Source organism: Triticum urartu, chromosome 2 (assembly GCF_003073215.2).
Source record: "Triticum urartu cultivar G1812 chromosome 2, Tu2.1, whole genome shotgun sequence".
Taxonomy (NCBI): Eukaryota; Viridiplantae; Streptophyta; class Magnoliopsida; order Poales; family Poaceae; genus Triticum; species Triticum urartu.
Genome location: NC_053023.1, coordinates 603501699 through 603527633, shown reverse-complemented (window position 1 = coordinate 603527633; position 25935 = coordinate 603501699). Strand labels below are relative to the sequence as shown.

Genomic DNA, 25935 nt, shown 5'->3' with positions numbered 1-25935 from the left:
AGATACAACTATTACAATACTAGTGATACTACTACTAACTCAGACAGCTCCGTAGTAGTCCTCATAGAAGTCACCTCCATAGCCTGGAAGTTCAACGTGATCATCCGGGAACAGACGGTCCTGAGGAGCTTGTGGACCAAAGGGGCTAGGATGAGGTCTTGGACCCACAAACGGTGGCCTGCGGGAACCACGGGGTGGGGTGATGCCTCCCACATCACGCCAATCCACCATGTCTGGCAGAGCAGATCTCACAGGATATAGATCCCTTGTATCCATACATCCAGCTTGCACCGCAGGTGCAAACCGAGTCAATGTGGCCCAATGATCAGCACGGGTATTGAAAAGCTCCAACCTCAAGGCCCGATTCTCTCGGTCCTTATCTTCGAGCATCTCGGCAGTGGTACGAGTTAATGAGTCCTCCTGAGTGGAGTCAGCATAGATAGCCTGAAGATACCCTTGCGCTCCTGGAAGTGAAGCTGGCATGTAACGGAAGTCGGTGTTCCGAAGCAGGCCAGTCCGGACTCGCATGATGGTCATCATGGAATAGGCAGCATCCTGCACAGCCATCTCAACAGTAACCCCGAGTCCATAGGAACAGTGAAGGGGCACGGTAGATCCAGGATAAGAAGGAAATATCCTGACGGTGTAGAAATATTGGCTTTGATTAAAGTCTCGGAACTGCTCTTCGACAGTGTATTCGGGATACCAACGGTAACCCGTCTCGATCATTACCCGGACTAACATAGCAGTATGACCGGGCACGTCGAGGCACCGGGTCAGGCGAACCACTTGGTTTTGAGCATGGTTGGCCATCTGAAAGCACAACCACAATGCAAAGGCATTAGAATTTCTAGGGGAAATTGGACAGCATAACAGCTGTAAATGCTCAGAAAAAGATTTGAGACATCCACAACAATTTGCAATACCACTCAACAACATCATATCAAGGTTCTGATTCAACTAGCAACATACTAGAAGTAGTAGAAACTGAACTTTGGCTTGTAACAACAATCCTATAAGGTACTATGGATTAGTAACACGTGAACCTGATAGAAGAAGAGAGCCTAGTCCTTAACCCACGTTGAATGAGAAGAGAATGACTCAGATCAGAGGGCATAAGGTAAAGGAGTAAAAAAGCCCTACGTTCCCTCCCACAATCAATTCCCCTACATATAACTAAAGCATTTCTAGACTCGACATCGACCAGTTTGGCTCAACGAACCTACAGGCAGTCCGGCTCTGATGCCAACGCTGTCAGGACCCTGATTCCAAGCCACATCGATCTAGCCGGTAACACCTCATATCACTTTGCGGCCTCACGCATGGTATCCCATGGGTGTCACCTTACCATGGCCCGGAACTGTTTGCGCCTTTTGGCTCACGTATATGATAGTGTCGCTAGCATCCATGTGACAGAGAACCCGGGCCGACATGGCTAGTCGTGAACCCAAAGCGGCACAGACCTATGGAGACAGGCATACATGAATCACATCGAGCATGTCGGTCATCAGCGAGTGAATCCGGGCTGTAGCACTGGGCTAACAGGACTCCGGGGAACCCGGGCTGTAGCAGGCTAGGCAGGACTCCGGATGTCACCGCGTGACATTTCCCCGAAGGGACAGACATAGGAACGACGTGAAACACATGCCGGCCAGTCAAGTGTCATGAGCAGTAGTGCTGGGCTAGCAGGACTCCGGTGAACCGGGCTGTAGCGGACTACTATAGCTCGAGGAATACTAGACTACATTTCCCCATAAGAAGGGCTGCCAAGGATAAACAACTAGATTGTCGGATCCCACTCATACCAAGCATTTCAATCATACACACAATATGCCCGATATGAGTACATACAACATGGCATCACAACAAAACTCTACAACTCAAGTACTTTATTTAAAGGCTCCAGAGAGCCATACATAACATGTTCATACAGATAGGGGTCACATGACCCAACACTCAAGTTATACAAACATACAAGCACAAGCGGAAGCAACTAGTCTGGGTACAGACACTAGAAAGAAAGAAGGCTTCTCGAAGCCTGTCTATCTACATAGGGCCCTCCATGGCCAGGATCACCACCTGGGTGGCTAGTCACTCGTCGACATCAAGGTCTACATAAAACCCATCGGAGGGGGCGGTGTTGTCGTCTGAAAACAATAAATAAGCAAACATGAGTACAAGGTACTCAGCAAGTCTTACATCAGAACCTAATATACATGCTCATTCTCAAGAAGGTGGTGGGGTTATTGCAGCAAGCCAGCTTTGACTCTTGGCTAAGCTATCCTACGGAACTCCACTAGTAAAATAGTTTTTGCACACGAGTCCACTACCCACCAACACAATACTCCACCGGGGATCCTCTCTCGTCATCCTACGAGAGGGCCATCCTCGGTACTCACACTTATCTTGAGTCTTTTAGTAGTAATCATTAACTTGTCTATGAACTGTATAGGCAACCAAGTAGTCCTTTACCGCGGACGCGGCTATTCAAATAGTTTTATACCCTGCAGAGGTGTACTTCGTCACACATGTTTCCACCACTTAGCGTCTGCACACGACATGTGCTCGGCAGACTTCAAGCGAAAACCGACGTGGGTGTAGACCACGACCTGACTAACCTCACAAGTCTCTAGTCCAGGTTTATCGCCTATTCAGGTTCCATCCACAAGGAAATCCGGCCGGGGTGTCCTCAACGGCCCCAAACGATGTGTGCAGGGTTCCCGAGACACCAAACGGGTGACTCGGTACACCGTGCCACGATGTATCTACCGCATCATAGCCCACCCCTAGGGTCAGCGCTACGCACGGCCGCCAACACATAACCTACAAACACCAGAAACTAGTTGCAACTCCTGGACAAAGGACCAGATGGGTCAGTAAGTCGAGTGGGGTCGTATTTCAGGTCCCAATGTGTGGTAGTAACTGAATCTTAAATCATGCATACATATCTCAGTTCTTATGGACGGTCTCAATGAAACAACCCACCATGTACTCCTACATGGCCTCTCACCGATACCTTTACCAAAACATGTTCAACACATCCCTCACATTACCGACATAATCATATCACTCTAGCCCATCACCCAGATGAACCAGACCTGACACAACTCTAAGCATAGCAGGCATAGCAAGGTAGGAATCACATACATGGCTCAATCAACTCCTACACATGCTAGTGGGTTTCATCTAGTTACTGTGGCAATGACAGGTCATGCAGAGGATAAGGGTTCAACTACCGTAGCACACAGCAGTTTGAATCGCGTTGTCTTAATGTAGTAAACAAGAGCAGAAGCGAGAACATGGGTTTGTATCGGAATGATCAATGGGTTGCTTGCCTGTTGTAGAGGTAGTAGGGTACTGCCCTTTAGAAGGATACTCGGGGTTATCCTCGGAGGCAGAACCTACCACGGAAGACACACCGAACATAATCAACACATGGCAATATGCAACAATATGATGCATGCTATGACATGGCAAGATGAAAGTGTCTTGGCCTAATGCAAGCTAAAACAGAAGGGGATGAACTCATTTGAATCAAAGATTCAAATATTAGCTCATTAAACATGGCCTTATTAGTGCATTACCTTATTCTGCTTAAACAGCAAGGTTAACTTGTTTTGTCATGCATGAAACCATTACAGATGGATAGATTGAATTTTTCTGATCATTTTTCATATATAAATCTTTGCATTTGGAGCTATGGTTGATTTTCTATGATTTTTAGAAGTTTTGGCTATTTTCTGGAATTTCCTATTAAAGAATAAATCCAGTAATTGAATTAATGCATCAGCATGACATAGGTGTGACGTCAGCGGTCAACTGGGTCGCCCAAGTCAAACCTGACTGGTGGGCCCTCTCTGTTAGTGACTCAGCTAATTAACAGAGTTGAATTAACTCTAATTAACTGTCAGTGGGGCCTGGGCCCACAAGTCAGTGAGAGAGAGTTAGTTAATGAGGTCATTAACCTCTAACAGAGTGATTAGCTCTAATTAAAACTAATCTAATTTAGTTAGGAGCCGGCCCCACATATCAGTGACCCAGGCGGGGTCAAACTGGGGTCAAACCCCTGGTCAGCAGGGTCAATCCCGCCGATGTTGAGTCGCTGGCGAGGCCGAGACGGCAGAGAGCGTCGGAAACGCTGCTCCGGCCACGGTTCGATGCGCAGGTGGGTGCTACGGGTAGCTGGCGGTGTGGCGCATCCAATGGTGGCGTTGGTTGGTGCTGGGGTGGCTGGGAACGACGACGGCGTCGAGCCGGGCGGCGGCCGGAGCTCGGCCGTTGGTGGTTTTGCTGCTGCAGCGAGCTAGCAGGGAAACGGACGCACTAGCGAGGCGCTACGAGGTGCGGTGAGTGCGTTAAGCACCCGTGCCTGACCAAATGGTCACCGGAGTGACGCCGGCGTCGAGCTCGCGCGGCGGCGTGCTACGGTGAGCAAGGGGGCGGCGTCTACGGCGAGCAAACGAAGCAGAGAAGAGGGGGGTTCGGTAGAGGAGCTCACGGCGGTTGCAGAATGCGTCTCGGCGGGCTCGGGGGAGGTCGGACGACGTCGGGGCGTTGCCGGCGATCTCGGCGGACCGAGGAAGAAGAAGGCGTCGGGCTCGGTGCTTGGAGGCGTTCGGCGTCACGTGAGTCGTCGAGGAGGCGGAGACGATGGAGGCGGAGCTCACGGGCACGTCAGGGAGGCGAGGGGGTGGCTCTGGTGACGACTACGGCGAACGGCGGCGAGGTTGGCGCTCGGCCATCGCGGGAGAGGGTGAGGGAGACGAGGGGGAGAGAGGGGAGGAGTGCAGGGGGGTGCTGGGCGTCTCCGTGGCGCTCGGATGGGGACGAGGAGGCAGCGGGAGGTGGAAGCAGGAGGTGGCCGCGGGTGCGCGCGCCGGTGACACGCCTCTGCCTACTGGCAGAGGTGGGTGACGACTGGCACAAGCCAGGTGGGCTGGGCCAACACAGGTGAGGCCCAGGTGGGTTTCTCTCTCTCTTTTTCGTATTTGTTTTCTTTTTCTATTTTTTTCTGCAACTGTTGGGCTTTATTAAAAATACCTAGACATCTTCAAAAATCATGAAAATAATCAGGGGCTCTGTTTAGATTATTCCCAACAGCCCACACTTATTTCCAGAATTATTTGAGCATTTAAATTATTTTATAGCATTTAAATGCTCAAATTCAAATACTTATGATTTAATTCAGAGAATCCAGAATGTCCTAGAAAAGAGTGCATCATTTTTGCCAGGGGTTTTAGCCCAATCCAGAAATGATGAACTTTTTGTGAAGGGCATTTTGGGTTCATTGAAAATAATTTTAGTAAACCCTAGTTGTTTCCAGGGGGTGCTGGGGGTTCTGTCTTCCCCATTTCAAATTTAAGAGGAATTTAAACATGATGCACACTCTAATGCTTGATCTAACTAGGTTGTGACACCATCACATCATTCTCTAATGATATGATCCCGTTCATCAAATGACAAGACGTGTCTATGGTCAGGAAACTTAACCATCTTTGATTAACGAGCTAGTCAAGTAGAGGCATACTAGGGACACTCTGTTTGTCTATGTATTCACACATGTACTAAGTTTCCGGTTAATACAATTCAAGCATGAATAATAAGCATTTATCATGATATAAGGAAATATAAATAACAACTTTATTATTGCCTCTAGGGCATATTTCCTTCAAGAATTACTTCAAAAAGCATTATTATGCATAAAACATCATAAATAACAATAAGAAAACATGATGCAAAATGGACGTATCACCCTGCAAAAACAAGTTAGATGTCATCTACTTTGTTGTTGCAAGTTTTACGTGGCTGCTACAGGCTTCTAGCAAGAACCGTTCTTACGTACGCATAAAACCACAATGGTGATTCATCAAGTTTGCTGTTTTAACCTTGTTCAAGGACCGGCCGTAGTCAAATCCGATTCAATTAAAGTAGGAGAAACAGACACCCGCGAGCCACCTTTATGCAAAACTAGTTGCATGTCAGTCGGTGGAACCGGTCTCATATGCGTGGACATGTAAGGTTGGTCCGGGCCGCTTCATCCCACAATACCGCTGATCAAAATAAGACGTCGGTGGTAAGCAATATGACTATCACTATCCACAACTCTTTGTGTTCTACACATGCATATCATCTACGCATAGACCTGGCTCATGATGCCACTGTTGGGAAACGATGCATGGAAAACAAAAAATCTACGCACACGCAATAATATATCCATGGAGATGCATAGCAACAAGGGGGACAGTGTATCCATGTACCCTCGTAGACTGTAAGCGGAAGCGTTTCACAACGCGGTTGATGTAGTCGAACTTTCTTCGCGATCCAACCGATCTAGTACCGAACGCACGGTACCTCCGCGCCCTACACACATTCAGCTCGGTGACGTCCCATGCCTTCTTGACCCAGCAAGACATTGAGGTAGTAGATGAGTTCCGTCAGCATGACGGCGTGGTGACGGTGATGGTGAAGTGATCTCCGTAGGGCTTCGCCTAAGCACTACGAAAATATGACAGGGGTATAAACGGTGGAGGGGGCGCACACGGCTAACAATTGATCCGGTGTGTGCTAGGTGCCCCCTTCCCACATAAATATAGGTGGGAGGGGGAGGGGAGAGGCCAGAGCACGCCCTAGGGCTGTCCGCTGGCCCCTTAGGGGCCCTACCTTGCCCTGCACCCCATGCCATGTTTTCCCAAGGGGGAAGGAAAGAGGGGGGAGAGGGAAGGAAGTGTGAATCCTAATCCACACTTTCCTTTCCCTTCTCCCCTTTCCTTCTCCTCCTTAGGCCGGCCCATATGGGGGGCGCAGCAGCCCCTTGTGGCTGGTGAGTTTCCCCTCTTGGCCCATAAGGCCCATATCTTTTGTCGGGGGCGCCCAGAACCCCTTCTAACGACCTGATAAGTACCCGGTACCCCCCGAAACACTTCTGGTGTCCGAATACCATTGTCCTATATATCAATCTTTACCTCTCAACTATTTCGAGACTCCTCGTCATGTCTGTGATCTCATCCGAGACTCCGAACAACATTCGGTCACCAAATCACATAACTCATATAATATTATATCGTCATCGACCGTTAAGCGTGCAGACCCTACGGGTTCGAGAACTATGTAGGCATGACCGAGACACCTCTCCGATCAATAACCAATAGCGTAACCTGGATGCCCATATTGTCTCCTACATATTCTACAAAAATCTTTATCGGTCGAACCGTTATGGCAACATACGTAATTCCCTTTGCCCATTGGTATGTTACTTGCCCGAGATTCGATCGTCGGTATCTTCATACCTAGTTCAATCTCGTTTGTGGCACGTCCCTTTACTCGTTCCGTAATACATCATCCCGTGACTAACTCCTTCGTTGTTTTCTTGCAAGTTTATGATGTGTATTACCGAGAGAGCCCAGAGATACCTCTCTGATACTCAGAGTGAAAAATCATAATCTCAATCTATGCCAACTCAAGAAACACCTTCGGAGATACCTATAGAGCATCTTTATAATCACCCAGTTACGTTGTGATGTTTGATAGCACACAAGGCATTCCTCCGGTATCCGGGAGTTGCATAATCTCATAGTCGAAGGAATATGTATTTGACATGAAGAAAGCAATAGCAATAAAACTGAATGATCATTATGCTAAGCTAACGAATGGGTCTTGTTTATCACATCATTCTCCTAATGATGTGATCCCGTTATCAAATGACAACTCATGTCCATGATTAGGAAACCTTAACCATCTTTGATCAATGAGCTAGTCAAGTAGAGGCTCACTAGGGACACGGTGTTTGTTTATGTATTCACACATGTATTTAGGTTTCCGATCAATACAATTCTAGTATGAATAATAAACTTTTATCATGAATAAGGAAATATAAAATAACAATTTTATTATTGCCTCTAGGGCATATTTCCTTCACGAACCTGGATAAACCCCTCGTGTGACCTCCGATCCATGACTTCCAGCTGCACTTGGACCCCTACCGAGGGATTTGACGGGAATTTGCTCCGTCAGCGTCAACGATGCAATTCTCTCTTAACAGCTCTGATGGTTCCAAGGGAAACCCTAGGTCCGGTTTCCTTAGACTAGACGATAACATCTCCTGCTTCGTGTACCCACTTGGGGGCAATGTTGGGGAGGTTTGTGTTATAGCTGCCACTTTACATGCCTCTCTGGTGCCGTGGTTTGGTTGGCTGAGGCATGGAGATGGTGCGTGGGGGCGAGCAGCGGCGATCCTTTGTTGCATCCTCACATCGTGGGCCAGTGCGTGGCGGCATTAACGATGTTGTTGGTCGGCGGTGTGGATGATGGGGACATGGTTGTTCGATGGTGCTGGTAGTGGCATACCACGGTCATGGCGCGGTAGTGGCAGCTCGTGATGTATTGTCTACGGGCATGTCCAGATTTACCATTAACATACACTTGCTCCGGGGGCATGAGATCGACATAGTGTCTCCAATGTGTGATTTCGGTGGTGTCGTCATATTTCACCCCCTACGATTTGCATCATACATGTGTCAATTGATATTCCCTCCGATCCTAAATATGTCTTTTTAGATATTCTAATATAAACTACATACGGAGTAAAATTAGTCAATCTACACTCTAAAATACGTTTATATACATCCGTATATAGTTCATATTGAAATCTTTAAAAAAATACTTATATTTAGAAACGGAGGGAGTACATCCTAGCCGTGCAGAGGATGTATATGTATTCGTTGTGTTTTTATCTCCTTGGCGTTTCATCATGAGATAATAAAACATTGCCATTTTTTCTATTAAAAACAATGCTGCATGCCTGATTGCTGCGGGTTGGTCGAATAATTGACCGCCCATTCGACCCGTTTGTTTGTTTGTCCATGGAAGCGAATTCCCGCTTTAATTGTTTTGTAACAAATGAACCTGAGATGCCAGCGCAGTTGTTGAAAACTCGAAACACAACAAATAATTCGGCCTGAGTAGGACTCAAGAGCCGCCCAGCTCACCCCATCCATTCCCCTTCAAAAATTATATCCGCGTCAGCGTCACCGGTGGATTGGTCGGTCCTTCTTGTTCTCTCGCGCATGGTGCCAGGGTAATCCATGGCCAGGGTGCGCGCACTCGCTAACCACCACCACCACCATGAGTCCCGCATGGGCGCCGCGCGCTTCAGGAGGGAAAAAGGAGCTCGTCCGCCGTCCCGTCCCGTGAATGGAAATGTGGAGAAGACGGGGGAGGCGATGGGTCATTGATGAGGCCTCCTCACTTTCGGTTCCGTTCCGTGCTGTTGCCGCCCGCCGTCATGGAAAAATCGAAAGCGAGGTGAGCCGGAAGCTATACTCGTGCACGGAACAACGGGCACGCTGGAAAAGAGTGCCGCGCGCCCATCATGCGGACGGTTCCAGTCTCCCGGCATGCAAATCCGGGAGGGATATCGGGTCGCCATCCGGTCGAACCCTCGTGCATCTTCTGGAATCTGGACCAGACGCGTACAGCTTGTTACACACAGCCGATGCTGGCGCATCATGCAATATTTTTGGATTAAGCAGTGTTTCGGATAGAAACTTTGATTAGAGGGTGGCCGTGACGTGCCTACGCATGATCAGCAACCAATAAGCAGTTGTTCATTAGTGGCGAGCCCAGACAAATGTCAACAATACAAATTTTGCCGCCAAATGCTCGTAGCAAACCAGTGACTGCTGACTTGGTGCCTGCATTTCGATTGGTTTTACCAAGTTACTGGTGCTTCACACAGCACGCTCAGCAGGCAAATAAGCTGACGACGTACCTGCCATCACCTCAAATCATGGATTCTGTACGTGCATTCACCCGTCGCCAGACGAAACTGGGCCACTGATTAAAATCAAAATATATAAGCTCCACCGTATTAGGCGCAGCCAGCAGTGAGCCATCTGCTCTGGGGTGATGCAATGATGAGGGCCGTGGGCGGCAAAGTTTATAACCTAGAAACAAGACACCAACGGGAGACACCCTTATCTTCCACTAATAAACCCAGCCACTAAACAAAACTAGTTAATCGCAAAGGGAGCGCCCTGCGCCGGCCTTTCGCCGAGAGCCAGTAGCCGCCCCGCGCCTCGCCGCCATAAATACCACGCCCGTGTCCTCGTCGTCTCACACCACCACACAGAGCTTCGGCGCACTCGCACCTTGGGCACCACCACACACACCCACCCTAGCTTGTCGATCGGCTGAGGAGCGCGACGATGGCCAAGGACATCGAGGCGGCGCCACCCGGTGGGGAGTACGCGGCCAAGGACTACTCCGACCCGCCGCCGGCGCCGCTCTTCGACGCCGAGGAGCTGACCAAGTGGTCCCTGTACCGCGCGGTGATCGCCGAGTTCGTGGCCACGCTCCTCTTCCTCTACATCACCGTGGCCACCGTCATCGGGTACAAGCACCAGGCGGACCCCGCCGGCCCCAACGCCGCCGACGCGGCCTGCAGCGGCGTGGGAATCCTCGGCATCGCCTGGGCGTTCGGCGGCATGATCTTCGTGCTCGTCTACTGCACCGCCGGTGTGTCGGGTGGCCACATAAACCCGGCGGTGACCTTCGGGCTGTTCCTGGCGCGCAAGGTGTCGCTGGTGCGCGCGCTGCTCTACATCATCGCGCAGTGCCTCGGCGCAATCTGCGGCGTCGGGCTCGTCAAGGGGTTCCAGAGCGCCTTCTACGTGCGCTACGGCGGCGGCGCCAACGAGCTCAGCTCCGGCTTCTCCAAGGGCACCGGCCTCGCCGCCGAAATCATCGGCACCTTCGTTCTCGTCTACACCGTCTTCTCCGCCACCGACCCCAAGCGCAGCGCCCGTGACTCCCACGTCCCAGTAAGTTATCACCCTCCTCTCAGCATGCGTACCAGTGATTCAGTTAACTAGTGATGCTGCATGGAAATAGCTATGATAAAGCAGGTCTACGGATATTCTCTACCGGTACTGATGCATCAGTACCCACTAGTACCACTCGCTAGTTCAGTCCCTAGCTAGAGCTAGTTAATTTGATTCATTATATGCAGCAACTGTGAGGTGGCAAACCGCTTGTGATTAGCATTAGACAAGCACTTTGTAGATAGGGACATGGTAGGAAAGTCCTACATAATTTTTCGCTGATATGATTGTTTAGATTTGGTGAACCGTCCTTTTCAAGGCTGCATATCAGCATGAAAACATTCATGTATTTTTCCTAGCTAGCTCTCCTTTTTGTTACATACATGGCTTTGAAATACAAAGGCGGCTGTTTTATGAGTTTGTTTATGGTAGTGATGTATTAAGCTAGAGTTAATCATTGAGAAGTGGCTAAATAGATGGATGTTGTGATGAATTGTTCAGGTGCTGGCTCCTCTGCCAATCGGCTTCGCGGTGTTCATGGTGCACCTGGCCACTATCCCGATCACCGGCACCGGCATCAACCCGGCAAGGAGCTTGGGGGCTGCTGTGATCTACAACAACGAGAAGGCCTGGGACGACCACGTATGTACCACCATTGCCCCCCATGCATCTCTCTGCTAATTATTAATATTGTTCTCACAGTTACTATTTCAGTAAGCAGTGGCCACAATCACCTCGAAGACTATTACATAAAAATAAAAGAAAACAAAGAGAACTTGTGTGGTGTTCCTCATCCATAAGAACAGATAGAATATACTGCATATCTTATCGAACGGCACAAGATAGCTAGGATATATAACTTTATTAAACCCATGCTGCACTATGTCATCCCAAATGACTGGTTCGCGATCACTTGCAGACTCAAAGCTTAAAAGAACTAGACATAAAACTTTTGTGGTATTCCTCGTCCATAAGTTCAAAAGTAGCAATCAGAACGCTGAGCAGGTCGATTATTTTGGCCAAGGACCCGGGATAAGGATCACTTAATAAACTCAAGCGATGTCACACCCCACTGATTAGCCTTGAAGTTCTTTTTGTATAGTCTTGTAGCTTATGTATGATATATCTGCAAAAAAATACTATTTTTGGAGCAATACACACTGCCCAATCTCGTCCCACTCCCACCTGCTCCACCATCCAACTACCCTAGAAACTCTTATATAGCTCTATCTAATGTACCTAACTACTTAGTGCCATCTTGTATGCCCATAGTTTTGTAGAGAGTGCAATTAGGAGGAAATTAATTCAAATTACTCTGAGACATCTTATGCTTACATTTGTGGCCATTGTGGTTGCAGTGGATCTTCTGGGTGGGGCCATTCATCGGCGCCGCCATCGCCGCCTTGTACCACCAGTACGTGCTGAGGGCCAGCGCCACCAAGTTCGGCTCGTCCGCCTCCTTCGGCAGCCGCTAGATCGACGGCCGGCCGCCGTTCTCGATGGTCGGAGGCACTGAACTGTAGATATATCAGAGGACAGAGGGGCCTCCAGTGTGTGCTGCTGTTCGGGTCCTGGATTCTGCTGGTCTTTGCACGCGTCTCTCTTTTCCTCAGCTCGCCGCCGCGTTTGCTGCTTGTTTTCTCTACCGATCGAGTGTGTCTTCGTTAGTGTTTGCTTCCATTGCATGTACTATCTGTGAACGATGAGGATGATGTACTGTCAATCTGTCATGTATGCGTCCAGGTAATTTGGGGGGAAATTTGAAATGCAATGTGTACGTAAGATTCGGGTTGTGAGCTGCTTGCATGTTTCGTACTCGTCCCTATACCAGCAAATCTGATCAAATCTGTACGGACCACGATTTGCATTCGGCATGGACGGCATGGCCCGATGGCCGATGGGTGCAGCGTTTTGAACTGTGAGTAGGACTTTATGGTCCTGTATCAGTCTGTGGCGTTATCTGGATCATGATTATCCGTAAACTGAAACCAAACGGGAGGAGGGGGTTTGTGGGAGTCCGGACACGAGAAAACATCATTCTCTGCCCTCTAGCCCATCCAAAAAGAAGGTGGAGCCCGCACTTTTGTTGCAACCCGCACTCTTTCCGCGTGAAAACCCCTCACTCTCATCTTTCGTCCCCGTCGCTCTCTACCCAATTCCTGCCCCTTTCTCTTACCCTCTTCTTCCTTCCATCGCCGACACATGGAACCGTCATAGAAGCTGTCGGAGATGGAGGTGTTTGTGGTGTCGAAGGATCCGAGCACCACGCTCGCCCGGAAGATCAGCTCGGCTACGCGGCAAACTCGTCGCGTCAAAGTGAAGTCCACAAAAGGAGGAGAAGCCCAAGAAGTCGATGGTCGTCGGTGGGCTTGGTTGTGGCATTGGGCGTGGAGGTCGTGGCGGACGCCGCCAGACGGGCGCGCCCACCGAGAAATCTTCACTGTCGTGCATTGTTGCTTGAAGTTGAATGGGTAACCGAAGTGAAACCTTTTCATAGCCAAGACCGCTGCCCAAGCCAACGAGGAAGAGACCAGTGACCCTCCCGACCCAACCCAAGAACCACCGAAGTAGGATAGACGATTTTTACGGGGGAAGAAGTGGGCGGAGGAGAGGGCGAAGAGAGAAAGTGTGATGGCCAAGCTGACGGAGTGGTTCGAGGACATCTTGTCGAAGAAGGAGGAGGCATGAGTGAAGCGCTCGGACCTCACGGAGGAGAAGAAGGCGAAGAGGTTTAAATTGTTGATGGAGGCGACGGACAAGAAGTTCAAGCTCGAAAAGAAGAGGACCATGATCGAAGAGAGAAAGGTCACGCTTGAGGAAAAGAAGTTCCAGATCGCCGCCAATGCGGAGGACGCCAAGATGTTGTCCTTGAATGTGGCCACTTTGGATGCCGACGCAAGAATGATCGTGCAATCCGCCCACTACTAGATGTTACAGCGGCAGAATGATGAGTTGATAGGGGCGGACAATGAGGACACGGCGGAGGCGGAAGCGGAGGCTGCCTACGCGGCAGCGACGACACCTTGATCAGAGAGCGGGTAGCTGGGATGCCGGTCCGGCAAGGCAGAAACAGCTTCGCCGTCTCACCACCCCAAGCCAAACTCGAAGACTTCCTAAAGTAAACCTGAAAAGAACACCAATGACGATGCACGCTAGGTCTGTGACTGATGTCGAGCTCGCCACCGGCGAGGACCATGCATCGACTTTCTCTTCTTCGGTGACCTAGCCAGGTCGGGGCACCGTTGAAGATCACCGCACTAGATCACTAACACTGTCGTCGAGCACCACGTGACGAAGACCGCAACTCGAGCACACATCTCCTTTGTCATCTCTTCGACTCCTCCACGAGTAGGCCACCAGGAGGCAGCAAGAGATGGAGTAGCTGGGACAACTGCTCTGGTTTTGGTCGTCCGCTAGACCTCTCTCACAAAACGATCATTGCCCCTTGCTTAATTCATCAATTAACTCATAAACTAACTAAATGGCCATGCGTTGCCACAGAGATACAAAGTACTTTAAAAACACAATAATTAAAACAATTTTTTTGGCACGACCTAGAGTATCAACATAGTATCTAGGAAAAGGCAACCACCATGCACCTTCAACGTACAAAGTTCTCGGTGGAGCAAGCGGGGTCATTATTATAAAGGGCATTCTCCTCCCGATTAGCGCAAGAAGGACAATACCGATCTATTGAGTCGTCATCTAAAGGATGCACATGTAGGAATTTAATCCAATAAAACCAGCACCAATACCCAAAAGTACCTTGTGTTGTTTGAAGAGTTATTAAGAAGTAGTATTTGCATGTGTCAGCATCACCCTTATCACCATGAACAAAATGAAGGACAACTAGAAGAAAAGTAATCTCAAACAAAGAAGTATTGTAAAAAGAAGGACCCGTTTAGGGGACTCCAACTGGTACCCCAGGTTCCCCCACCTCTCCTAAAGTTGGTGCCCCCCCCCTCAGATAGAGGAAAGGTGTGGAGGACATTAACATCTTTCAGCTTGAGCGACACAACATATGACCTGCTAAAAGCTACTCTAGGAGATTCCCAGAAAAGGGTGACCCTAAAATGATCTTAGTGGAGCCCCTAAAAATCATCTTTTCAGGGAGCACTCCTTAGACAATTCCTAGTAATTTAGCACCTATATTGCATTATCTTCCATTTATCTCCTATTCATGCATATGAACTACATTTAAACTCCAACTTTGCATCTAATAATTCAAACTTGTATGTTTCTACGACACATAATTGAACAACTTTTCAAATGATAGTTTTGAGACTTTCAAATTCAAATATACCATAGGCTCCAAAATGTACTAGATAATCTAAATAAAAATGATGAAACATCACGAAACTATTGCACATGTTACTATCACGAATGCATATATGCTCAACAAGGTCGTCGTGAAAGATACTCGGTTGATGACATGTTTTCTACCCTTCGGTGGATCTCAATAAATCTCTAGTGTCAGTTAGTAACTCTCTCATGGGTTAGAGTTGTTCCACAAAACATTGTATTATGGACTCTATTCTTACCTTGAGGGTTTGATATTGTTTTAAAAAAGTTTGATCAAGCGGAATAGATGGCATCTTCATGTAGTATCCAACATTGTAGTTGTAAGTGCATCTAGTGCCACCCCTAGTTGGTTTTGGAGTATTGACGACAAACCTAGTTGAGGGGCTAATGTGTTTGTGAGAATTGCAGGAAAACACAGGTAGAAGTCCCTCATGGATTCGGTTTTACTACCAGAGATGACCCCTAAAAATGTATGAAGACATTGAAGACAAAGGTGGTATATGAAGATATTCACATTGAAGACTATGACAACAGAAGACACGTTATGAAGCCTATGGAACTCGAAGACTTAGATCTTTCATAGTTCTTTTTATTCTTGTTGAGTCATAGGAACCACTGTACTGTTAAGTGGGGTCCAGGAGAACCAGTCAGAATGACTGAAGTGATGCCTAAATCAAAAACCTATGTCTTCGAGTGAAGACAATGAGAGCGAATCTTGTCCAGAGCCGGACAAGTCAGCTTTGCTTGTAGCCCAAGTAAAGTTGCCATGAAAGTTCGAAATCTGACCGTTGAGACACATGTCAGTTCCTTAGTGACCCAGGGTCATTTCAGACAAATCAGGTCGGGTTGCCAAGTGGCTATAAATAGCCCACCCCCACAACCATAAACGGTTGGCTGCTCAGATTTCAATGCACGGCTTTTGTCGTTTGAGAGCAACCCACCTCGAAGCCTTTGAGAGAAAATTCCTAGTGAGGAGAAAAGCCCTAACCACCCAGAGCCAGAGTAAATTGGGCATCACTTGAGTCTTCTTATCTGTGTGATCTGAAGACTTATTACACTTGAGGACTGTGAATCCTCCAGACGGTTAGGCGTCGCGTTCAGAGCATCCAAGAGACATTGTGGATTGCCAGTGAACGAAGTCTGTGAAGGTTTGGGAGTCTACCTTGAAGACTTACCAGAGTGATTGGGCGAGGACTAAGTGACCTTAGCTCAAGGAGAATACGGTGAGGACTTGGTGTCCTGAACTGTGTGTTCAGGACTGGGTGTTCGGGACTGTGTGTCCTAAGGTTTAAATACCTAGCCGCTCCAACCAGACGTACAGTTGTCACAGCAACTGAAACTGGTCCAACATATCATTGTCTTCAACGAGTCACTGGTTTCATCTTCACTTCCTTCCCTTGCTGTTACTTATTGTGAAGCCATTGCATGCTTGCTTTATCATTTGTCTTCACAACGTGAATGCATGATCTGTGTGGCTTCATAACTTCTTCCCACTTGATCCTTATTACACTGAAGCTGTTTGTCACTGTGCTTTCACTCTGTTGAATACATGACCATGGCTGGCCTAGTGTAATCTAACTTCCGCTGCATAGTAATAGGCATAATCTTCACTGTTTGTCTTCAGAACTCCCAAGTTTTGAAGACTTTCATAAAAATCGTCTATTCACCCCCCCTCTAGTCGATATAACGCCTGACCATTGACTTTGAAGTTTCATGGTGGAGTTTCCACTGCAACTACCCATGAAAATAGAGGATATATTTACAATACATTGATCTAGTTTCTTGAGCTAGGTATCCCAGAGGAGAAAGTACAAATCGATATATCTTTGGGTGAAACCGCTTTGAGTATGATGGTTGAATCATGTCAATGACTAATGAATTTCCCATGTTCTACTGCGGGTAACTCTTCCATTTCCAATGCATATACCCGATGGATCCAAGCATCTCATGGAACCCTCTTTCTTCACTCATCGTCGACGTCTCTCAAGTACTCACATTTGGACCCTTGAATCACAATATTATGCTTTTGCCCACTCTTGTGCTTATTTTTCATAACATTCAACAACCACAAACTGAGGCTAAGAATATCGCTAATTGAAACATCACTAGAATATTTATAAATAATAAATAAAATATTATATTCTCATGGTGAGTTCATGTCCTAGCCGTCCAATTTCCTCCCGTCACGGTCCCACCAAATCTGGTCATATGGGTCGGGACACCCAAAGACCTGGCCATAGGGATTGGCTTGGCAAGCCAGATAAAAAACCAGCCTGGCACGACACGGCTGCAGGCCGACCAGTGTTGCATTTCAGTCTAAAAAGCTAAGGAAAATACAAAAAGACTTAAAAACTAAAATAATTTAAAAAATTAAGAAATAAAATACAAAAAATCTAATGGGGGCATGTCGTGCCTGACCTTAAGGCCTGGCTTCGAGGATCGGCCTTGTTCCATGGCCGGTCGAAGGTCGGCCGGTCCTACTCTTTTACTCGCATGACATGCCCGACCAATGTCAGGCCAAAAATCTATGCCCGTGGGCTGGCCCGGGAGGCATGGCCCATATGGTCAGGTTTGTGTTCCACTCTGCCGGAGCACATTTTCTAGTGATTAGTGCAGACTGCGTCAAATCCTATTCGACGCCTTATGTGCCCATTATTGGTTATTTGGTATGCAATGCCCCCCCCCCTTCTCTTGATCTAAATGGGTCAGCCCATCTTAACGCACCAGAGGAATCTCCCGTCCTCGGTTTTGGGAAGCTCCCAGAAGCAGTTTTTTCTTTTTTTGTTATTTGATTTCTAAACCGTTTTACTTCTGTTTTATTTTCCCATGTTCTTTCCTTTTTCTTTTCTCTTTTTCAAATGTGTGATTTGTTTTTTCAAATTCGTGAGCCTCTTTAGAAAACCTGTGGGATTTTTTCAAATCCGCGAACCTTTTTTTTTCGAATTTGCGAACTCTTTTCAATTTTTACGAACTTTTTCCCAAAAATCCGCAAACTTTTTAAAAATTCACGATTTTTTTTCAAAATTGATGTTTTTTTTGGTTCAAAATCAATTAACTTTTTTCAAATTAGTGAACTTTGCAAAAAAGATTGATGAACTTTTTCCAAAATCAAGGAACGTTTTTCAAAGTTGCAATTTTTTAAAAAAATCTATGAACATTTTCAGATTTTTGATTTTTTCCCCATACTTGTGAACTTTTTATTGCGAACCTATGAAGTTATTTATTTATTTATTTTCCGAAAAATTCAGATTTATTTTTAGAAAAGTCAAAACGGTTGACTGCTCAGGTGACCGGTTAACGCTGGCCGATCAACCATCGACCCGAGCGAGCGACGCGAGGGACCATCGGCCTTTGTTGGGCCAGGCACAGGCGAGCAGCGCGTGAGCGCGAAGAGGAGGTCTCGCTCTCGCAGATTCCACCCCACCCCGCCGCGCATGCTCGCCATCGGCGTGCCGTGCCGTGCCGTCCCATCATCCGATCCCAAATCCGCAACCCACACCGTCCCAATCGTCCGCGCCGACCCCCGTGATCCCTAAGATCAAGACAATCCCCGGCCCGGCCAGCCCCCGCCGCCGCCCCCTCCTCGCCCGGCGAAGATGCACCTGTGGCCGTCGCTCCGGATCCGGGACTCGTTCAAGCACGCCTACCTGGAGAAGCTTGAGTTCAACCTCGCCCACAAGAAGCGCGCGCAGGGGCAGGGGCAAGGGCGGCAGGGCCAGGACGGGGACGAGGCGCCTCTGCTCGAGGGCCGCTCGTCGTCGATGGTGGCCACCGCGTTCGAGCTCGCCTGCGAAGCCGCCATGCTCCTTTCGTGCTGCTGTTGCTGCTTCTGCTGCGGCGGTACGTCCTGATGATGCCATTTCTAACAATTTCGTTTACTGTTTCGCATCTCATTGCCAAATTATGCATGCTGTTGCCCTCGCATACAAATTAAGAAAACTGACCCCGCAATTTTTTTTAAGAAAACAGAAAAAGAAATGAAAGAATACTCACATGTGACTGATGATGAAATCGCTTAGGATTCAGATGGTACTGGAATGTGCAACTTGATGCCTTAATACCATGATTTGGTGTTGGGATCCACTTTTGATCGATTAGACTTGGTTCTGCCTTGTTAACTTATTAGGGCGTCAGATTATGCTTATGCTTATATTAATCAGATATAAGAAAGCATATCCTGAATGTGCACTCAACTTTTTGGATAGGTTTCCTACCAATCGAATAACATAATCCGGTAGACACAGGGAACACTAGATGTAATCTTTAGCTCCCATCATGGTCATTATTTTGTTGATCAAATAATTAAAACTGTTGCAACTTATGGGCTGTTTTTTAACTACTAAGAAGAGTGGTGATGGGATATGGTAGTGTTACTCCTTGTATCCTTGTGGACACAACCTATACTGAAGAGCAGCATATTATTTTGGCCCTGATTGTAGTTAGCTTTCCTAGCTACATTTACATTGATACTGAAACTGTGAAAGTAGGCTATTAGAACCACCTGAGTTTGTGCTCTTACTTTTTTGGAATTAGGGCATACGACGTTTTTGGATTGGATGCATGATTTGGTCATTGCATTATTCACTCACCAGCTTTGATGGTCCTCCCTTTTCCCTTCGGAATTTTTTTGCAGGGGGTCCTCCCTTAATATGTTAATGTGGGCCATTTTCAGGATACAATTAGTGAACTTGTCAAATTTCTAGTTTAACATAATGAATTAATATGTTGAGGATAAAATCATCATTTTCAAATCATCATGTGGTTATCCATTTTTTGTTGAAATCCTCGTAGCCAGATTACATCCTAGACTAAAAAGTTGATGACTATACATCTCATGTCCCACATGTTCCTCTGAAACCTGGATACATCTCATGAAGAATCTGAATACTTTTGATGCGAGATGGATATCCACGACCCATCCAGGGATACCCCCCTAACCAAGCACCCTTAGCACCTCCTGATTCTGGCCAGTGGCATTGGAAACGTATATAGTTTTCTCCCATGCCTGTTGAAATTGTACATAGACTGGATTGAAGGGTAATTTCTGGAGGACAGAGGATACTCTTGGTTGCTCGGTAGGAAAATCATAAGTTGCTACAGGTCATAGGCTTGCCTCGTTCATCCTGAAATGCTTACAATGAAGAGTTTCAACAACTCGATTTCAGATCCTAACCAGGCATGAGTAGTGACATAGACCCTGCAAATAGCTTTGAAATATGCATATGCATAATGGACACTAATCCTAAAAACTATGTGCATAACATCAATTGAACACTCAGCATCTGGTTCCATGATGAGTTGATTGTCACAAGCAGCTAAGGTCCAAAATTTTCGTGTTCATATGTTGTCCAGGTGACACTTACGTGGCTTAGTGGCATCGTACAGGATCTTGGTGGTCAAGTCCACACTCTTCTATAAGTCCAAGATAGGCTCCATGCAAAAAAAAGGTCCAAGATAGGCAGTTCGTCCTACCTATTCTCGTTTCAAAATTAGTATGCTGTCCAATGTGAAGCTGTTTTGTGGAGTAATAAACTTCTACGCAAGAGCTGTGGAAAGAATTGCCACACCCTGGATATGTAAATTGCAAGGGCTATCTTGGTATACTGCTACGAGCTTTAGGTCAAACACACCCCTTTATCTGTACAAAAATTATGGCTGGTCGGTCGGCCGTACAAAAACAAGCAGGAGGAACACCTAAGTTATTCGTGAATATCAAGGAGATTAGGACAGGTGGAGGATAGTCATTAGGAGATGAGATGTTTAGGAACTGAAGAGTTGTATCCTTGTATGATGGGATAATAGCAGGTCTATGTATCTAGATAGACAGACAGGTTAGAGACAGAGAAGATAGTTTGAATTGTTTTAGGTAAGACATAATTTGAGTCGGTTGGTTACTCAGTTTGGCTGTTCAGGTAGTTTAGGCTGTGCTGTATAAACAAGCTAGCATTTTAACCTTTTTTGCATGCAATCATTGAAAAAAAATTCGAATAAGCCTCAGAATTTCTCTTCCGCTTTAGGGATGAGCCCTGCCGACGAATTGAAGAGGGTGAGTGCCCAATCCCCTGTCCTCTGATCATTATCCTATCCCAAATACTCGTTGTGGACTAAGGTCCATAAATGTACATGAATAGTGTAATCTGGTCACCGAACCTTTGGTTTGTCTCTGTCTGTTCAGAATATTTGAAAAAATATATTATCTTCTTTTCAACTTTTTTATGTTATCTACTTATCTCCTTTTGCACAAAATACGAGCTGTAGCTAATTGCCGTCCTGTCTTCAAATTATGCAATTTGTTTTTATCACAAATAAGTTGGAGCTGCAGCTGATATTCCTTGCCCCTTTCCACATATCTTCAGCACTTTAGGAGATCACAAATTTACAACCTCTGTTCTGTTCCATGTCACCACCATGCTCTTTTTCACCTAAAAAAAGGCTGCTACGTCTGCTCTCTGATTCATGATCTTTATATTGTCTAGAGATTTGTGTAACTTCACTCTAACCAATCTGTATGATGAATCAGCTTGTGGTGGTGAGGAGGACGATCCTCTAACAGCTCGCTGATGCCGGACGCTGAGAGCCACCTCCAGAAGCCAGAGAACTCAATAGATCAGGAAAAGCATATAATGCATGCAGCTGTGACGGGTCGTACTCAAACTAATTGTACATATGGAGTTTCGATCTTCTGCTGTTGTGGCCCGGTTTAAAATGCCACTGACAAGTAGTCTTACTGGCGCATTTCCTATTTCGCAGTAGGAAATTTCTGCAGTGCAGGCTTCATAATTGATCTGTATACTCCATAGCCGTATGTACATTCAGTTTCAGGGTATGTGCAACTGCCATTTCTCATTGCTGTGCTGTCTCGTGCTTCCCACATTGAGTCTTTGGTCCAGACTCCGGAGGCAGCTGATTGCGCGTCATTGCATTCGTAGTTTGCCTATCCATCTCTTAAGAGAACTGAGAATTTGAACCAGTATGTTTCGGTTCGGGTGGGCCTTGTTTACCTGATTATACTCTTCCTATGCAAGCAGATGTGCATGTAGTACTCGGTACTCCCTCCGTCTGAAAATACTTGTCATCAAAATGAATAAAAAAGGATGTGTCTAGAACTAAAATACATCTAGATACATCTTATTTTATTTATTTTGATGACAAGTATTTTCAGACGAAGAGAGTATAAGATACATTTGTCAGGAAGAACAGAGGATGAATGCTCATGAACAAGGATGATCACGACTACGAGCCATGAATCTGCTGGAGCACACATGTCCAGTTGCTCTTATTCACCCACCATATATTGGAAAATGCACCGAGAGCATACAGATGTCCCCTAGCAAAATCATTGGAGGTCAGAGGATTTTTACAATATTAAAATACTCTCGTAATAGACGTTCGTCCCGCTTTATAAATAAAGCCACCAACACATCTATGCAAAAGAAATTCCACAATGTTGGAACAGAAAAATAGTGGGACTAGAATTTCATATTTATTCATGATCCTACAGGGTTTTGGTTTGTATGATTACATCCTACTTAGGAATAATTTCTTTAGAACTCAAACTACATATATGAAAAATTCCTAAGAATTGTAATCCTTCATTTCTTTAAATGTCCTTTTTGAATCAAAGAGACCCTAAGGCAAGTCATGTTTAGCTCTCCAACACACAAGGGGATCTGATGAAACCCAAACACAAACTTATGGGACCGTCGGTTCCTTAATCGTTTGGAAAAATAAAGTCAGCGTCAGTCAATTTTCTTCCTCCCCTAGACCCCCCCACCCACGGACTGCTGGCTTGCCTGCTACCGCCCCCGCAACCGGCCGTGCTCCAGCGCGTCTCGCCGCCGTATTGTTGTGGTCGCCAACCATCCCTCTAAACATCCCTGGCATTAGATCTTCTCCAACTTCCTGCGGAAACTCCCGTCCTTCCACACAACGGTATCGCCAGCTCGAAATCTTTATGTCTGAGGCCTCATGATGTCTCGTGTATCACTACGCTCGCCGTGGCGCCTTCGTCTTCGGCCTCAGTGTTTTGCAATCGACGGAAGGAAAAACAATTTTAGACACACAAAGATCATAAAAAAATAGAAATTTAAAGAATAATCAAAAGGAGCTAAATTGCGCAGGTCATGGCCTATCACAAAACTCAATATTTGTTATCAAGATCAACAACACGAAGGCAAAACAATGGTATATTCAGGTGGATGTTTTTTTAACACATTACAAACACATACACACATACGCTCACCCCTATGAACACATGCACACACACCTTGTCCCTATAAGCATCTTTGAAAGACTGAGTCAGCACATCATCTTGAGATTGATTAAGTCGTTACAAACATCTTTATAGTCGACGGGGATGTCTTCTCCCATTGAACGCACATTGTCAAAAGGCTTGAAATAAATTCAGAAAAATGTGAGCAGTCGAACATTCAATGTAAGGACTTAAACTCTGATGGGTTGAGGACACAACTGTCATCCTAACGATCCAACCAGATATGTTGTTGGATTAAAAAAGGGACTGTCTATTTTGCATTTGATTGATTTTCAATTGGGTATCATTCAAATTTTCTGACCACTGTCCTGATGACAGCTGTAATTGTAGAAAGCTACCCATAAGAATCTACTCATTTCCACGAAAATGGGTCGGGCTAGAAAGACCCGGTTGTCTACTAAACCTCCAACCGATCTCTTCCAGCAGCTTCCCTGGACCACACCTGACAAAAGAGAAGAAAGGAAGAAAAACAGTTAAACCCCATGCTTGAACTTGCCTCCCAAGAAAAAAAAATAAATCTCACACTTCTTCCTCCCCCGTCTAAACTGATCTCACCTAACACACAATCACCCTCTCAACGCTCAGAACCAAACATAGGAGACACCATGGGAGGGGGGATTGAGAAGAAGATAGAACAGGAACAGCCATGGAAGAGGAGCATCAAGGCTCAGCAACAGCACAAAGACACATGGCAGATAGGGGTGTACCTGGAGAGAACACAGAGGGGAGATCTGCCACTAATTGCTGGACTCTACAGGAAGAACGTCCAAGAAAGGATCCACACTGGACTCTACAGGAAGAACGTCCAAGAAAGGATCCACAGGTCAGCAAATCTTCTAAAAACTCCATTTTACTCCCAGTTATGCTCCTGATTTTGCTCCCAATTTTGATTATTACATGAAGTTGACTGCACAAAACATGCCAAGGAGATGATTAGTAACAGTGTAAAGGAGAAACTAGTAGTAAAATCATCAAAACAGAGAAAATCATCATAGTTACAGAACAGAAAATGGAGGACAAGAGCAAGAAAACAGACCCCTTACAACTATCAAAAGCAGTAAAAAGACAAGACAAACAGCAGCATGGTTTCAGTATACATTGCAAGTATCAGTTTAAACAAGCCCCTTACAGCTATCAAAAAGCAGTAAAAAGACAAGACAGACAGCAGCATGGTTTCAGTATACATTGCAAGTATCAGTTTAAATTTTCATTCACAGAGGAGCAATTACTGACGGTTTAATTTTTCTTAAAGGGTTACATATATTACTGTTGAGTTCTGACAGTTTAATTTTGGTGTTACTGCAGATGGAAAGCAAGCAGATAACATTCAAAGAGGAGCAATTTCTCTCAATGTCACAAGAAGAATTGATCCTAAATGTGAGTTGCATTAGCAAAATAAGTCAAAAACTTTAAGGAAATATATATACATGTAATTGAAAAGTTCAAATACTACTGCAGGATACATTTTCATTCACTGCGCTTCTACAATTTGACATTATATACAAGGTAAAAGAGACCTACTACTCTGTACTATACACAAACGACACTGTTCATACAATGAACAAATATTAAAACTTTTGAAATGATACTTGCGGGTTCATTCAGGGAATTCGCCTGTGAACACATTGTCGGAGTAATTGGACATGGATATCCCGAAGACGGCGAGACAAGAATTCAAGACATCGGGGCTAGCAAAGCCCCTCAGTTCAACTACCTAGCCGGCGGCCGGCTGCTGGCTGCTGGCTGCTGACTGCTCCACCAGGCCGACTGCTGGCTGCCGACTCCTCCACCAGGCCGGCTGCCCGAAATCAACTGCAGCCTGACGCGACACCGACATGACGGCCTTACCCGGCACTATTCATGTGTCACCCCAACCATCATGTACAGTGTCACCTGTCCCCTGGCACTATTTATGAAGTGACCCAGGGGACAAGCATGACACCCCACCATGACTTGCCCATGCCACCATATAGCTTACTCTCTAAGCTAGCCATGCCTATATATATGGGCACACATCCATCCATCCAGGATGGACTCTCACGCACACACCCACAAGCAAGTTAGCTAGCAAGAGAGCTAGCTAGCCATCCATCCATCCACTCCCACGGGCAAGTATGCCCAAGCACACCCATATGGCCGGAGGCAACGGCCATCATGCCACATACATATGCAAAGACAGATGCCTATGGCACTGAGCTTAGATACAACTCTAGAAGCACTCTGTACCAAATATACCAGATATACTCAGACATGCAGGAGTAAGGGTATTATCTCTCCGGAGAGTCCCGAACCTAGGCAAACTACCGCATGCTATTCGCATACCCGCTCCCGGGACTATCAGCAGCAGTCTTGCCCTCACACGAAGCCACCTTGTGACATATGTCGTCTTGCACCCCCCGTTAGAATACCACGACATTTGGCGCCCACCGTGGAGCAGCACTATGCTACCGCGCTGCTGCTGGTTTCACAGTCCAGGCGGGACCCTTTCATCATCGTCACCGCGGCGTCGCGCCGTCTCTCCGGTAGCGCTCGGGGGCCCGACAT

At 46.6% G+C, this 25935-nt stretch overlaps 2 protein-coding genes across 2 annotated transcripts; both read left to right on the top strand.

Moving 5' to 3' along the window:
* Positions 1-10097: 10097 nt before the first annotated feature.
* Positions 10098-12610, top strand: LOC125539124 (aquaporin PIP2-5-like). The gene is made up of 3 exons (XM_048702491.1): positions 10098-10817; positions 11319-11459; positions 12176-12610. Exons 1-3 carry the CDS (start codon positions 10203-10205, stop codon positions 12290-12292), a joined length of 873 nt encoding a protein of 290 aa, XP_048558448.1. The 5' UTR covers positions 10098-10202; the 3' UTR covers positions 12293-12610.
* A 5826-nt stretch (positions 12611-18436) lies between these two features.
* On the top strand, positions 18437-21965 carry LOC125539123. The gene is made up of 2 exons (XM_048702490.1): positions 18437-18959; positions 21640-21965. The coding sequence occupies exons 1-2, from the start codon at positions 18716-18718 to the stop codon at positions 21678-21680; spliced, it is 285 nt and encodes a 94-aa protein (XP_048558447.1). The 5' UTR covers positions 18437-18715; the 3' UTR covers positions 21681-21965.
* The last annotated feature ends 3970 nt before the right edge of the window (positions 21966-25935 follow it).

Coding starts and splice junctions, on each gene's coding strand:
- LOC125539124 (XM_048702491.1), top strand. CDS start 10,203: ATGGCCAAGGACATCGAGGCGGCGCCACCCGGTGGGGAGTACGCGGCC. Junction 10,818..11,318: donor CCCGTGACTCCCACGTCCCA/GTAAGTTATCAC, acceptor TGAATTGTTCAG/GTGCTGGCTCCTCTGCCAAT. Junction 11,460..12,175: donor AGAAGGCCTGGGACGACCAC/GTATGTACCACC, acceptor TTGTGGTTGCAG/TGGATCTTCTGGGTGGGGCC.
- LOC125539123 (XM_048702490.1), top strand. CDS start 18,716: ATGCACCTGTGGCCGTCGCTCCGGATCCGGGACTCGTTCAAGCACGCC. Junction 18,960..21,639: donor TTGCTGCTTCTGCTGCGGCG/GTACGTCCTGAT, acceptor ATGATGAATCAG/CTTGTGGTGGTGAGGAGGAC.